At 38.2% G+C, this 17018-nt stretch overlaps 1 protein-coding gene across 1 annotated transcript; it reads right to left on the bottom strand.

Moving 5' to 3' along the window:
* Window positions 1-418: 418 nt before the first annotated feature.
* On the bottom strand, window positions 419-15975 carry TLR3 (toll like receptor 3). Its single transcript, XM_036301357.1, has 6 exons — window positions 15666-15975; window positions 13299-13410; window positions 7418-7870; window positions 4608-4799; window positions 1972-3824; window positions 419-1249 (listed from the first exon to the last, which is right to left on the bottom strand). The coding sequence occupies exons 3-6, from the start codon at window positions 7859-7861 to the stop codon at window positions 1021-1023; spliced, it is 2718 nt and encodes a 905-aa protein (XP_036157250.1). The 5' UTR covers window positions 7862-7870; window positions 13299-13410; window positions 15666-15975; the 3' UTR covers window positions 419-1020.
* Window positions 15976-17018: the final 1043 nt, after the last annotated feature.

Below are 17018 nucleotides of genomic sequence, written 5' to 3'. Positions count from 1 at the left end.
ATCAATAAAGAAAGAAAAAAAAGCTATTCATGTCTATTTCCAATAATTAGAATTTTTATGTAAAACAAAATAATCACAAGGACTAATTTATACCTAGCATATTATTTTGTGGTACAATAATATAATCTATATGAAGGTATTAAACCATGATTAATGATTATCATCACTAAATACATGAGAATATTTATGATTTTGTTTATCATCATATTTTCAAGATCATGAATCATGAATCAGTGGGACCAAGTGATTTGGCCAAGGCTACCTCCAGAGTCTGTGAGCAAGGGAGGACAATATCTTGTTTCCACAAAGCCAATCTACTAATTAACCTTCAAGAAGTAAGCCTTTCTGCAATTATTCTAAGTAAGAGAATTATTTCTTCTAACATATTCTATGGCAGGATTTCAAATATTAAGAAAATGTAAGTATTAAATCATTTGTTTCATTAAGTAATCAAAATTATTAACAAATGTTTTCTGCCCTAGAGTCTGCATATTAAAATGGTATTTAAAATTTAACAAAGTCAACACTGGGATAGGCACTACTAAAATACAAGCTTTTCAACTGGCAAAATACTGTAATTAAACTTTTAAAAAATATGGGTATATATTTTGTTGTTTATAATTGAAATACCATTGTGCCCATTAAAACAATTATTTTTTATTCTGAGTACATAAAATACCCAAATATAACTATTACAAACCCTCACATAACTCTTACCTTACTTAAATGAGGAATATTTTTAAACTTTCTTAAGTTTTCATTGGCCTCAGTAACCAATTATGTATATTCATTAATAGGGAATATTCCTATATGTTTCTTTTGGGTCAAATTAAGTCAATTGGTTATAAAAAGTCTGAAATAAGGAGATATATTTCCATAGAAGAGAGATAACTGTGATCTAATACTCTCACCTATAAAATATAAACAAATAGATTTACACTGTTTCCAAGTAAAACTTAAATTTACCATGAAACTTTTTAAATTAGGAAAGTTATTCCTTTGTTTAATTTTTAAATAAATCTAATGTACTGAATTTCTGGACCCAAGTGCTACTTGCAACGTGTGATGAAAGGCATTTTTCCGTTCTTTCTGAACTGGCCAGTTCAAGATGCAGTGAGATTTAAACATTCCTCTTCGCAAGCAGAGTGCATGGTTCAGTTTATAATCTGGAATCTCCTCAAGAAAGATCAAGATAATGGAATCTAGGTTTTGTTCAATAGCTTTTTGAACTGCTTGGTGCACCTTGAATCTAAGTAAAAACAAACAAACAAAACCACAAGAAATTGAATTAAGTTATATATAAATATACAGTTTTAAATAGTCAAAAGCTCTAAAATCTAAAATTCCCCTTAGAATTTACTTTGATCTCTCACTAAAAATCAGGTCATATTTTTTCTTAATTTTATTTTTTAAACTAGAGGCCTGATGCATGAAGATTCATGCAAGAATGGGCCTCCTTCACCTGGCTTCCAGCACCACCTTTGCTCTGGCCAGAGCCGCCTTTCCGCCTTCCCACACTTCCCAGAGGCCCAGAGCAGCACAATGCAAGCATCCCGCCCCACCCCGCCCCTGGCCACTCGGTGCCTGTATATGCAAATTAACCCACCATCTTTGTTGGGTTAATTTGCATACTCACTCCTGATTGGCTGGTGGGCATCACGAAGGTATGGTCAATTTGCATCTTTCTCTTTTATTAGTGTAGATTCTTTGAATTGTGAGTAAAATGTTTGTAATATTGAAAAGCTCAATGTAAAAACAGCTACAGTGGGGCCTTGACTTACGAGTTTAATTCGTTCCGAGACCAAGCTCGTTAAGGAGCTTGTTAAGGAGCTCGTTAACTCAAATTACTCTGTCAACTCAGAGCAAAAAATCAGCCAAGAGACAGCTGGTATCTTGAAAAACTCGTTAGTTGGGATACTCGTAAGTCAAGGCCCCACTGTATATACTTCAAATGTCACAGTGTTCACCTACCTTTTGCATAATGGATCTTTTAATAGATGCTGTGTTACAACAAAAATGGTTTTTCTGCTCCTTTTGATGCTATTAACAATTGCTTCAAGTTCAAGGACACCTGCCTGGAAGTCCCTTTCTTCCAGACAAAATCTGAGAGTTTGATCTTGTTCTTCCATTGGGGAGAAGTTCTCCCAGACCCAGTCCCTATCCTCATAGGCATGAATTATATACGCCGCATAGTCAAACTGCTCTGGCTGTCTATCCATTTCTTTGAAACCAAGAGCTCGATGCACTAAAACATTCCAGTAGAAGGATATCCTCCAGCCTTCAAAATGGATGAACAGTACAATAAAAATAAAACTCAATAAGATACTGGTATTTATTATGAAAAGGAGTTTGAAGGGGGCACTGTCTTTGCAGGGTGATATATCAAAAAGCATCACCGGAAAACCATGATATTGAGGCGGGGTATTGCAGAGGTAATGGCTTGATAGTTCAGAGATATTGGTATGGGTAGCATTGAGCCAGGTAACAAACCAGGCAATACTTTCACACGTGCAATCAAACGGATTAAAGCGCATATCTAAATTACTCAGGTTCCTGAAAGCTGGCCCAAAAACATCCTTCTCAACTGATGTGATGAGATTCTTCTGAAGGTTCAACGACTTTAGAGATGCCTGATTGTCAAAGATGGATGGTGGAAGTATGTTTAAATTATTCAACCCTAAATTGATGCTCTTTAACTGAAGCAAGTCCTTGAAGGCCTCTGCTGGGATCTCATCAAAGCCGTTAGACTCTAAATTAAGGATGTGGAGGTGAGAAAGACCCTTTAGAAAATTCACAGGACCACCAGGATTTGCTTGTTTCCAGAGCCGGGCTAAGTTGTTATGCTGCAAATCCAGAATTTCCAGTCTGTCCAGACCCTCCAACAGTTCATCATTGATGTTGGCTATGTTGTTGTTGCTTAGATCGAGGATGGTCATATTGGCAAGAGGGCGAAAAGGTGAAGGGGAGCTATCCAGGTTTTTAAGGGCCACCCTTCGGAGCATCAGTTGCTGAAGGCTTGGAACCAGGGCAAAAGAGCTGCTAGTCAGTTGCAGGTATTTGTTGTAGGAAAGGTAGATTTCAACAATGTTTTCTAGACCTCTCCATTCCTGGCCCGTGAGTTCCTGCCCAATGTCATTAATGCCGAGGTCAAGTACCTTTAGGTGGCCCAACCAAGAAAAAGCACCCCTCTCTATTTTTGAGATTTTATTTTTTGTTAGGTTGAGTATTAGTAAAGGAGAATGAGCAAGTGATACAAATGTTTTATTTGTTAAAGTTTGCAAACTGGTGAAAGAGTTGGATAGACTTAAATATCGCAGCTGTGTGAGTCCCGTGAACATATTGCTTTTTATGCCTGGAAAGTTGTTATCGTCCATGTTAAGATGCTCCAAACATGTTAGCCACTGAAAGGCAAAATCATCAATCTTGGGAAACAAAGCAAGGGAATTGCTTTGTTTAGTAAAAGAGTGTCTCAGATTCAGGTATCTCACATTGAAAAGCCCATAGAAGGAGCGAGAAGACAAATGTACTATGTTATTATACTCCAGGAAGAGATATTCTAGATGTGGAAGCCAAGCAAAGGAATCATTGCCGATCACATTTAAGCCATTATAGGAAAGATCAAGCACGGTGAGGTTCGTCTGCTTTAGTCCAGCGAAAGTCGTGTTGCTTGTTCTGTACAGCTGGGTGCTGCTCAGGGAGAGAGTCTGAATGCTTGTGTTTGACAATTCCTGACAAAGGTTCTCGGTGAGACTGGCGCCCAGTTGGGCATTGTTCAGAGAGAGACCAAATAATTTTCCAATTGCATGGAAACACCCTGGAGAAAACTAAGGGTGGAGGGGAAAAAAGAGGTAAATAACCAAGACACAGTAGAGTTTGTATGACCCTTGCAACACAATCTGTTAAACACAATGCGTTACTCCAGCCCCCTCTTCTTTTCATTACCTTCTCTGGATTTTCTCTCCATCCCTCTAATGCACAGCTCCTTACTCTGCACCTTGCTCCAACACTCCTCTCTGCCCCTCCCCTGGCCACAGGGGAACTTCTACTCAGTATCCATGGCTCAGCTTAGATGTCACTCCTGCTGGGGTCCTTACATGCCCGACATGTGCTACATTGTCTAGCACACAGTTCTATGAAGTAATGTTTATTATACGAACTTTATAACTGGAGAACTGGAGTAGAGAGAACTTGAATAATTTGCCTGCTTGCACAATTAATAAGAGAGAAAGCCCAGAAAGGAAGGCAACTAAATTAGCTCTAAAGCCCGTGCTCTTAAGCATCATGCTATGTTAATTCTTTCAGAGATTTTGTAAGATAGATGGTATTTCCACTTTACATGTGAGGACCCAGAGAGGTGAAGTTCCCCAAAGTCAAAGTACTGGTCTATAATGGAAGGAGGATTTTAAGCCACTTCTGTTTGCCAGCAGAGGCCTAGCTCCTAATTGCTACCCAACTCCCTTTCTTGTGAGGGTGACATCAATGACCAAGAAGTCAGTGTGAAGGATTTTGCAAGTCTATAGAGATTTTTGGATTCCTATCCATGTGACACAATTACGGACTGCCCACACCTAAAGACAGAACATGAAATAATTTACCTCACTTCTTACCTCTTTAATTTGATTTGAAGACAACTCTAATTTTTTTAAAGAAGAATTGCCAAGGAAATCAAGTTCTTCACGTTTTAGTACATGAATTTTATTATTTGATAATAAAAGTTCTTGGAGATTTTCCAGTTGGAGTTGAGTTCCTAATTTAGTAGATGATAAGCCATTGTGAGATAAATCTAATTTGATTAAATTCTGAGAGGAAAAAATAAGTAGATGTTAGAATCTTGCCATCAAAAATAGTTCTTCTAAATCAGGGGTGGGGAACCTTTTTTTCTGCCAAGTGCCATTTGGATATTTATAATATCATTCATATGCTATACAAAACCATCAACTTAAACATTAGTCTGCATATTTGGTCAAACACTTAATTAACTCATTCCTAATGCCTTGGTAGAGCCAGACCAAATGATTTTACGGGCCTTCTATGGTCTGCAGGGGTTTCCCACCCCTGCTCTAAATGTATGTGAACCTTAGAAAGAACTCAACAGCAAAATGTCATTTCTCTATTATTCTATAGAAAACTGACAATAAGAGTAATAAAAACCTTTGTTGAGATTAAAAATATTATTGTTGTAAGGATTTAGTTTCTTACATCAAGAATCACTTTATTTCTCTTACTGAAATAAGAAAGGCTTATGCTTACTTATTCATGACATAAAGAAAAGTCATAATGAGCATGTATTTACATATCTCTATATGTAAAAGCCTAAGCAACCAGCTGACCATTCAACCGACTGGTAACTATGACACACACCGACCACCAGGGGGCAGACACTCAATGCAGGAGTGGAAAACACAGGCATGGAAACATGGAACAAACTGATGAATCTCAGAGGAAAGGGGGGAGAGAAGGTGGGAAGAGATTAACCAAAGATCTTATATGCATCCTAGAGGATTCATGCAACAGTGGGGTCCCTCGGCCTGGCCTGCATCCTCTCGCAATCCAGGATCCCTTGGGGAAATCAGATAGCCAGTTTCAGCCAAATCCCAGCAGGCCAGGCCGAGGGACCCCACCGGTGCACAAATCTGTGCACCGAGCCTCTAGTTTATTTATAATAAACATGTATTTCTGATCTTGAAACTAAATAACAAGAAAAGAGAAATGTTTTCTTAAAAACTATGAGGCCCTGCTGGTGTTGTTCAGTGGTTGAGCATCAACCTATGAACCAGAAGGTCATGGTTCAATTCTCAGTCAGGGCACATTCCTGGGCTTGGTGCCCATTGTGCAGCATGCAAGAGGCAGCCAATTGATGATTCTCTCTCATCATTGATGTTTCTATTTCTCTCTCCCTCTCCCTTTCTTTCTGAAATCAATAAAATATATTTTAAAAAAGAACTATGAGTAGAGCTTTGTCAACCATGAAATCCTAAGATTTTTATATTGAGTAAGATCGATAGCTATATAAACTTTGCATCATGTCTCGTAGCATGTCTAGTAGAGAATGTTCATTTTTGTTTGTTTTGTCAGGGCTGTGGGGTGTTTTTTCACGCTAGGCTGTTTTTGAACATGTATGCTACAAACTCAAGTAAAAGATAAGGAAACATTGATATATATGTTAGGGCAAAATCTTATGTCTATTACAGAGAATAACACTTTTATTTATTTTAAAAAAACAATGTTAAAATTTCCCCCAATGATTACTTCAACCAGATATTGAGGTTTTTGTATCCAAAGATATTTTTTCCATCTCAAAATCTAAGAAGGCCTCAAAAGAAATTTCAAATAGCTTCCAAGCAAATCATTTTATAAAAGTTTCTAAGCATATTTAAATATATATGTATTCTTGGCATCTGAGGTCAAGAAATGACCTGGTGTTTATAAGTCCATAAAAAGAAGAAAACAAATAGTTTTGAAAATGGCTTTGGCTTAGGAAAAGCATTTAATAACTGTCTCAAATTTAGAGATATTAAATACAGGGTGGGGCAAAAGTAGGTTTACAGTTGTGAGTACATGAAACAGTTTATTTTTGTATTATTTATTAGTTGTATTATTTTTCATATGAGCAACTATCAACCTACTTTAGCTCTACCTTGTACATTTTTCACAGACTTAAAATTCAAGTGAAGTACTAAAAGGAAAACTGTAAGTAGTCATTGGAAAGCAATATTGCGAGATTTCTAAAATCAAGAATAGATAACTTTAAGTTAACTGTGTTAACCTTATTTAAGTCAGAATTTGCACTAGACATTTTTCTCATTATTTCAGGTACAAAATCAGCAGCCTTGAAAGGTTATTTGCTGTGCTCCTCATGGGATGTTCTGATTCATCTCTGATCTCTACCTCTTGTATCTAAGAAAGTTCTATTTCTAATGGGAAGAAGCAAGAGATGCAGAGATCTTTAAAATTAAGATTGAAACTGATTTAAGCCCTGGCCAGTTTTGCTCAGTGGATAGAGTGTCAGCCTGCAGACTGAAGGGTCCTGGGTTTGATTCCAGTCAAGATCACATACCCGGGTTACGAGCTCGATCCCCAGTAGGGGGCGTGCAGGAGGCAACCGATCAATGATTCTTTTTCATCATTGATGTTTCTATCTCTCTCTCCTCTTTCTTCCTCTCTGAAATCAATAAAAAAAATTTTAAAAAAAGAAAGAAACTGATTTAAAATGATATTTTCTCTTTTGAAAACATTTCCCATGATAATGGCAATATTTGTGTGTGGTTCCCCTCAGCCCCCCAATTTGGGTAGATTAAAATTCTCCTTCACCCAGATATCTAGATATTAAGTATAAGAATGAATACATGACTTGAAATCTTAACATTAGATAACATACTTTTCATTTATTATATGGAAATAAACATTTTCATCTTACCTTCAGGCCTTTAAAGGGATTATTTTGAATTTTATGGATCAAGTTGTACCTAAGATGGAGTTCAGTCAAATTCCGGCAGAAGATAAAGGTTTTGTCAGAAAGTTGATATAGCTCATTGTGTTGGAAGTTCAGAATTCCCAACAAGGGAAGTTTTTGGCACAATTCTGGCTCCAGTTTTGAAATGGAGTTAAATCCTGCATCCAAGATAGTCAGTTGACTGTATCTTGTAAAATTGGCAGGTGGTAATTTTCTGAGTTGATTATGGGTTAGATTTAGCACTGTTATGTTTGCTGGGAGGTCATCGGGTATCTGAGTCAACTTCAGATGACTGCAGTCAGCTACTTCATGCCAAACAGCACAGCTGTTGGCAGAAGACGTACACTGTATCCAAAAGGGCAACAGTCCCAGAAAGCAGGAGATATGCCACAGCAGACTCCGGCTCATGATTCTGCCCTATAAAAAAACATTAAAAAGCAATAAATTACATTAATAACACATGTTTTCACATGCATTGGTATATTCTCTGTAAAATATATAACCAAATGTATCTATGCATGATTTTTTTACTATAACTTTCATGATATACAAGTATGTATTTTACAAGTAGTACATTAAATGGAAACTAGTGGCCCAGTACACGGATTTGTGCACATTGAAAGGAAATTAATTAGAAGAAATATTTTAATATGACTATTTGCCTTTCCTCTATAATAGAAGTGTCAGAGGTGAAAGAAAATTAGTAAGATATACATGAAAATAATATATAAATGATTAATAAATAAGCAATAACAACATGATATAACAAAAAAGACATGATATGAAAACAACAAAAACATGATATAAAACAACAAAAAGATGATATAAAAACAACATTGATACAAACAATGACTGATAAATTGATTAAAGTTATTCTACTATCTCCCTGTATACCACATTAAGAGTAAAAACACTTTCAGAGTGCTTGACTAATTTCCCTTGTGATGAAGTATTTACAACTTTAACATCACACGCTCTTCAAACTCGAGAGAAAGCAACATATACTGACCGTGTCTGAAAATGGGTTCAGGTAGGAATATTCCTACTCTGTCTAGAGTTTGTCCTTGTGATTTATTAATAGTCATCGCAAATGACTATTTCCCCAATCACAGGAAACTGTCTTCAAATAATTTAAATGGGAGCCCAGAGTCAGACGGGGACAAAGCAATTCGTTAATCATTAATTTTTTAAAATATGCTGGGTATTCTGGAAAATTTATATCATTTGGAGAAACTTTGCCTTTGCTACAACATTGAGTAAATTTTCCATCAGTTGGTTTTTCATTGGATAAATTGAGGGATAGGCAAAATAGACATGTAAGAGTCATTCCACCACACTGTGTTCAATAATTGCATCCTCATTTATCTCATTTTGCTATGAAGGCAGTTCCTACCAGTGTTGGTAGTATTTGTCAATGGTTGTTCTTCGGACATACAGTGGGGCCTTGACTTACGAGTGTCCCAACTAACAAGTTTTTCGAGATACGAGCCGTCTCTCGCCGATTTTTTGCTTTGAATTGCGAGCTAAAATTCGGGTTATGAGCCAGCTTCAGATACCCTACCGCTAGTTGGCACAGCGAACGTCACACTGAACACCACAATATCAGCCCAGCATCACATGTCTCACTTGTTCACTTTTTGATTTGACATACGAGTAATTTGAGTTACAAGCTCGGTCACGGAAAGAATTAAACTCGTAAGTCAAGGCCCCACTGTATTCTGTCGACAACATTGCTTTCTTTCAGCCTCAGAGGTACGCTGTGCCAGTAGTCGGTCTTCAGATACATTTGTAGACAGCCCTGGCTTCTTTCAATTTCACAGGTACGTGGTGCCAGTAGTCGGTCTTCAGATATATTCTGTTGACAACCCTGGCTTCTTTTGGCTTCAGAAGTACATTGTGGCAATAGTTGATCTTTAGACATATTCTGTTGACAATTTTGGCTTCAGAATGTCAACAAAAACGTGACATCATTACCCGGTGCCCACAGCCACCGTTTCCAGGCTGGGCTGGGCTGTGGGCTGCATTTTGCACTATGGGGTCTCAGCAGCATCGGCTGCGATTTGGTGGGCTGTCACTCCAGGGTGGTGGCGGGGCCTATGTTCCACCTGGGGGAAGCGAGGGTTGCTCTGTGGGCGCCAGATCCGCAGTGCCATTTCTCTGTGCACGTCATGGCAGCTCCTGTGTTGAGTGTCTGCCCTCTGGTGGTCAGTGCGCATCATAGTGACCAGTCGGATGGTCAGACACTTAGAATATTAGATATATATATATATGTAATTCAAACAGCACAGAAAATACAAAACGGATAATACAAACTCCCTCTTCACCCTTCACTTCCACTCCCATGGCAATGACCTAAAGTAACCTCTTGACAGTGTCTATTTTTAATTCTCATGGTCACCTTCACAAACCTAAATAATATACTACTATTTCTTCATTTACTGACTAAGTATTTTTTTCCCACTCTAAAGATAAGGAACTTATTCTGTTTCATCATTGCTGTCACAATTTTTCTTTAGTTATTTTTAATTTAATTTAGTCTATTGTTACAATTTTAATTTTAAAGACTATACTTAGAATTCTACTTATTGATCAACCAACTTTACACAAAAAAAACTCTCGACTCTTCACCATGTGATACAGGAAATATGCACCCCTGTATTTTCTACACACTTCTTCCTTCCTTGCATTTCCTAAAACTGTCAGCTATAATAGATATACAATGTTAGCATTTATCCTAAGACTATGATAAGTCAGATATACTTGGTCTAGATCAATTCATAAAATTTAAAGTCAATAGATATCATTTACAGTTTTATGATTATATAAATGACCATTCACTGCAGAATCAGTAAGACTTGAAGAAACACAGTCATTAAGAGAACAAACCCTGGAAATACATCCTCTGAGTTCTGATCCTGGATCCTCTACTATATAGCCTGGAGCAAGTTAATTCATTTCTCAGGCCTTAGTTTTCTCATCTTGTAAGTAGAGATAATTAGAGTCACTCCTCCATAGGTTGTTACAAAGGTTAAAGGAAATAAGTCTTTCGGTATCTGGAACAAAGCAGGATTTACTACTATTATTAATCAGTATAATAATCCATGTTGTATAAAGTGGTAATTATAGCTATTTCTTTTTTTTTTTCTTTTTTTTATTGCTTAAAGTATTACAAAGGGTATTACATATGTGTCCATTTTATCCCCCCGCCCTAGACAGTCCCCTAGCCTCCCCTATCCCCCAATGTCTTATGTCCACTGGTTATGCTTATATGCATGCATACAAGTCCTTTAGTTGATCTCTTACCCCCCTACCTCCTGCTCCGCAACCCTCCCCGGCCTTCCTGCTGCAGTTTGACAATCTGTTTGAGGCAGCTCTGCCTCTGTATCTATTATTGTTCAAAAGTTTATAATGGTCTCTATTATCCATGAATGAGTGAGATCATGTGGTATTTCTTATTTTGTAAATTTTTTACTTTATAAAGGAAAATCTATGCAAAACAAAATATATCACCCGACAACCACAGCTCGCCATTAAATCGGAAGGAAATAGTAGTGGGAGCCAAGCATGTAAAATTCTTGATATTCACGGAAATGCATGAAGCCCCTTTAACTCCACCCTGGGTTAGGTGGAGAGCTTCATTCAGGACCAACGTGGCACTGTCTTCGCAGGCTGGGAAGCAGCCAGCATCCTCCCTGAACAACCACATCACTTAAGGAGGCCTCATTCCTTGCAAAGTGCTGTTTTTCCATTTCATTTTAAAGACTGAAAAGAAAGTCTCAGGTTAGGAGGCACCCATGGGACATCTTACCCTAAAGAGTGAAATTAATAAATCTAATCACTTGTAATACAACATTCACAAATTCCGAGGCCTTTAAAAAATTCTTTTTGTTTGTTTCTTTTAATTCGTGGAGACCTTCACTTTCCCTCTTCCAGGGCACACATCCCGGGCAGGTGGGCAGGTGACCCTCAGAATAAGTGATCTCTCCTCTTCGGGAGACGCCCAGAGCCTCACCAGTGGGGTTTCCGAACCCGTTTGACACCCACCTATTGGCATTTTCCTGGTGAGCAATGACACTTAACAGTTTCTTTTCTGTGCTTACTGCCCATTTGTATGTCTTCCCTGTGTTCAAATATTTCACTCATCTATTAATCAGGTTGTTTCTTTTTTATTATTGTTTTATAGTTAATATTGTGTTATAGATTGTTTAATAACTAAAACCATACTCTTTTAATTATTGTAGCTTTACAGTAAGTCTTGAAGTCAGAAGTGTAAACTTTCCCATTTTGTAACTCTTTTACTAGATCACTTATTGCATGCAATGGTTTATGGGAATTATCTGAAATAATTTTATTTTTAATTTAATTATCCCTCCTTATGAAGAAGTAAGTGGTAATAGGAGAGGACATGGTTGTTTTTATTTTATGCTGTGTAACCAAGAAAAATGATTAGAATGTAGCTGGTATTGAATAAATATATGTTGAATGAACAGCTTTCCATGGGCAGTTAAAAACCAGTTCAAGAAAACCACTCTTTTTTTTCTATGTATGGCTACAAACTTGTTTTGGTGGAATTTGTACCCGATGTAGTATTTTATGGTATGATTGTTTACCTAGTTTACCATTTCACATGTTTTTAAAAAATCAAATATATCCTCAAGGTATGGGGATGAATCAATAATAATGATATTTTAATAGATTTTTGTATAAGATCTAAAAGTCATGTCACAAGAAGAATTCCAGATAAGTTTGAATGTAAAATCCTTTTAGGTGATTATTCTAGGAAAACAGAACTTGTCTGAGTATTTTAAATTATTCTTTTTAAAATTAATGGTTTTATTTTTATCCTACTCTAGTTCTCAGAAAAACAGAAGAAATCAGCTTCTGTAAATTAACATTCCCATCTAATGGCCTTTGCAATGCTGGCACTGCATATTTTTAAAGCTATACACAATCTTATGTACACAGGCTCTGAGGACATGGGGCCTGGCCGTTTGGAGAGCGGGTTCAGGGAGCACAGGGTTCCATCTCTGTCCAAGCCAGCGCCACACTGCACAGCGGTGAGGACATGGAGTCCGGAGCCAGGCTGCTTCGAGTTTCCACCAGCTACAGTTTGGCTTGTACTGTTTGCTGTGTAAACTTTACATTTCTCTGTCCCCCTAAATTTAGACACATACACTGTATGCAGACACATGCCGACACAAAGCCATACTGCAAAGTTGGGAAGCAGCTTCCTAAAACTGCTAGCCAAGGCCGACTCCATCTCCATGTGACCTGACCCACATCTGCCCAAGCTAATCTCTGATCCTCTTACACCTCCGAGTGGCTTTCCACTTCTCAGCTCCAAGCTTCCTCCTTTATTAGGCCAAAGAAAGCCATTTTCTCACCCCTGGGAACAGTGCAAGAGTTCCTCCTTGTCAAGCCCATTGTCATACAGTGCCAGGCATCTCCTCCCCAGCCCTGAAGGCTGAGAGAGGGAGACAAGCTCTTTTAAGCTCCCAGGGCTTTGTATCTTTAAGACGAAGCTGTGATTTTTTTGTGAAGGCTATTGCCAAATGATTTCAGTAGCTACCCTAATGTGCCTGCCAGCTACATTACAAAGGAAAGAAACATTTTTTTTTCATTTGCTGCATAAAAATGTTTTATCCTGTTCATTAGGCTTGTTGCTATTATTTGTACTGAGTTATGATACACTTCTTCCCATACCTACATCATCTGTCTGTTCTTTCATGCCCCTAGAGTGATTCTGACTAGATTTCAAGCACCAGAGCAAAGAATCCTAAAACCATCGTGCACCTAGCTTCACCCAACGAGCGATCCTAGCCCCACAGGAAGGTGAAATCTCTACCTTTGTGTACTCTGAGGACAGCTGACCGTCCCTGTTGTCATCAGTCCCAATCCAGCCGTGTGTTCATCGGGGACGGGCGGGCGGCAAATTTGCTGCAATCTCGAAAGTGAAACTGAAGTTAAAAAAAAATAAAAAGACCAGTTATAGTTGGTGCATTCCAAGAAAGGCAAAGGAAACAAAACACAATCACAGCAAGAGGCACAGAAAATAGCTCCTTAAGAATGTCTTCTGTCTTCTTCAGGTGCAGACCCCTGGGTTTCCTTAAAAGGGGCACAGATTTAGCAACAGAGAAAGTTAAGAGAGTGGGACTTCGCCCCTCAGTGTGGTCAGGGCCAGTACTAAAAAGTTAATGAATATCTAACTGAGAGGGAATTCCTCTGTTATTAACCTGAGGCTGATGCAAAACTGTCAGAATTGAACAGTGTGTAGTCAGAGGGACAGAAAAAAAAACAACCACTCTGTTCCTAATCAAAGCTAATTACTTCCATTTCTCTAATCTCACTTTCTCTTCTTGGCGACACTGTAAGAGAAGTAAGTGCAGAAACTCACCCTTTCCCAGCAGAGAGGGAGCCGCCTTTCCCAGGCAGAACCTGCTGGGAGCACCCAGGTGCTGGAGAAAGTTCAGATTCACTGTCCAGTCTCCCATTCGCTTTACTGACTCCAACTGGTTAAAGGAATGTGCTTGTCCAGAAATGAGCACATTTTTTATTGTTAGGATATAATAAATATTGCAACTACATAGGTATTATAGCAAAACATGGCAATTGGCAGGGAGTGTAGAGATCGCCTCATCCAACTCCTTAGTCTGAGAAAGGAGGAAAATGAAACCTAGTGGTGAGAGATTTGCCTAAGGACACACCACAGGTTGCCGCAATGCCTTATACAGACAAGTAAAGTAATAACACAGCCTGAGGCGGTTGAAACAGGTCACTAGCTCGACAGGGTTGCAGAATTAAGAGCAAGAAGTAAACGTGTGTCAGTGTGTACACTGCCCACTCCTGGGCCCCAGATGTAGCTATTGGTATTTAAAAGGGTCGATATTGTTCACAGGTTTAATGTAGAGGGACTCATAGGGCTTTTTGAAATAAACCCTTATTAAAAGGAACAAGGCGATTAGAACAACCAATCCAGTGTTAGCAGAAAGCCAAGGTCAGACTATATTTTTTCATCATTAAAACTTCTCCCGGGTTTATAATGTGATGAATATATTGTGGACGTAGATAGACAGTTACATTTACAGCAGAGAATTAGATAAACAGTGACCTGTGCACATGGGTCTCCCTTCTCAGCCACCGTTCAGAAAGGACATTGTCTTGCTCGTTGGCTGAAATTCTAGAGGGCATTTCTTTTCTCTTTTTGAACTCTGTCCCTAATGTGAAGGTGCAGTTCCTCTTGCCAGTGCCAGTTCCATTTCTGCTTCGTAAGCTTCAGAGGGTTTAAATTAAACTCAACCAAACCATAAACTCAGCAAGAACATGAATGAAAGAGGAAATAGCGCGATGCCCTGTCTACTACTCTCACTCATGTCTACTGACCGAAACTGAACTTGAACTTCCCCTCTGAGAAAGAAACCAACATTTAACACACAGAGTTTCTGGTTTAACCTGAGCTTTCACTTATTTTTATTTTTTGTAATTTTATGAAGTAGTTGCAAAGTGGTGATAACTTTGTGTCTAAGTCAACCTGTGAAGTGGGTTAGTGTGAATACTGACGTTCTCCTGATATGGCTAAAGGATACTGACGTTCTCCTGATATGGCTAAAGGCTCTTCAAACCTTATGCCTTGAATTTGATATTTATTTACTAAAATAAAATTCTAGACCCAACTTCACTATCATCCTACACTTTAAACATCCTAATTAAATTTGAATAAATTGATGTCCACTGGGCACCCAATGAATTTAACCAGAAATGTCAGGCAATACTGTTAAATTATCATACTCAACACAAGGAAGTTTAAAGTGTCAAAAGCAACCACGGGTTTCTCCTACCATTTAAAATAGTGCTCCTTTGAAACCTTTCACAAGCCAAATGGCATAATGAGAAGCGGCCATGATCATCAATTTAATATGGAAAAACTTTTGAGCCTTCCCAGACTCAAACCATAACCTACCAAATCAACACAAATAGCATCTAAAATCCAAAATAACACTAACATGTGGTAAAAGCAGGAACCATATAATAAATATGCAACCTGAACCTGTATAAAGTAGAAATAATGTACATACAGCGTAGTTTTACTTATAGACTGACTGATTTAGCCTCAAGATACACTTAGAGAAAACGGGTACTAATATAGGTCATTCGTAAAAGCAAAGTGGCTTAATGTAAACTTTGAAAAAAGCAGGGCGTACCTGTAACAACTTACCTTAGTGATGTTGAACTGATCGTTGGTGAGAATTAATGCTCATGAAGATTGATCTCCATTTCATAATGCAAAGTCTGAACCAGCCAGGGAAATGAAAAAGAAGGCCCAGGTTGGAAGGGTTGGGAAACTGAATTAATTAGACTTCTTTTTATCACCTAAGAGGAAGCTTTGTCCGTATCATGGCCTGATTTATAATAAGAATATGAGAACCGGTCCTTAAAAAATGAGAAGTAAAAGTAGGAGGAAAGTGGGGAGGAGGAAGGCACACTACGAAAAAGATTTGGAGAGAAAATACTGAACCTTGACAAAATTCAGAAAGCTCCAGTAGAGTTTACAGTTTCTATAAAATGCTAGCCTTGGTCTTTACTTTACGTAGAAATAGGCCTATATACGAGTTGAATGTACACTTTGACATCATCAAAAGAAATGCTGACATTCTTTTTTTTTTTTAAATTACCTGTTTCTGTTGTTTGTCCAAATTTCTACTTGGTTTGTATATTTTTAGAATTGATTTGCAAGAGCTTTTTGGAATATTATAAAAATTAACTTTGACCTAAATATATTGCAGATCTTGTTTTACCTGATCTGTTACCTGCATTTGACTTTTTTAAGTGATTGTTTTAACTACACAAAAGTTCCTCACGGGAATGATATTATCACAGTGGCAGACTAGGAAACTTCGAGATCTTGTTCCATCAAAAAACAAGAAACTGGCTGAACAAGCCCTATCGTAGCTCTGAAAAACAGCCAAAGATCTATAGTAACCAAGTGAATGCCCCATGAAGAAAATTTTGCCTTGAAAAAAGAGGAAAGTAGGACATTTCGTGGCTTTTTTTTATATTCATGTTTGTCCTACCCCCTCTTCAGCTCAGCACACTCTTCAGTTGGAAGACGCAGCAGCCCTATTCCTAGTTATCTCCTTTGAACTGAAGATTGCAGAGTAAACCTTACCGGCCACATTCTAACCTGCTTGGGAGCTTCCAAAAACCTGGCCTCTGTCTCATTGAATTTGGATCTCAAATTCCATTAAACAGAGGGGAAAGTGGCAGCCACTGCACGTGAAATCTTCAAGAAGACTATATACACACAGACAACTGGGACAAACAGATTATGGGCGAGGACATACAGTAGAGCTTCTCTAAGACCCTGAAGAGAAGCTGGCATGAGACTTTTGGGATATTAAGACATTAAACAGAGCCAGGTACATGAGGGAATTAAGAAAGCCACATACAACCCCAGGCTAGAGGCATTCTTAGAAAAGACTTGAAAGGGCCTTAAGCTTCCACCTCAGGCTGATCACTAAGCTCAGAACACACCCAACCAATTAGTGAAGCACTGACTCAGCACAGCACC

The sequence above is a fragment of the Myotis myotis genome, unplaced genomic scaffold (assembly GCF_014108235.1).
Source record: "Myotis myotis isolate mMyoMyo1 unplaced genomic scaffold, mMyoMyo1.p scaffold_m19_p_3, whole genome shotgun sequence".
Classification (NCBI taxonomy): Eukaryota; Metazoa; Chordata; class Mammalia; order Chiroptera; family Vespertilionidae; genus Myotis; species Myotis myotis.
This window is presented reverse-complemented; position numbering and strand designations above follow the sequence as displayed.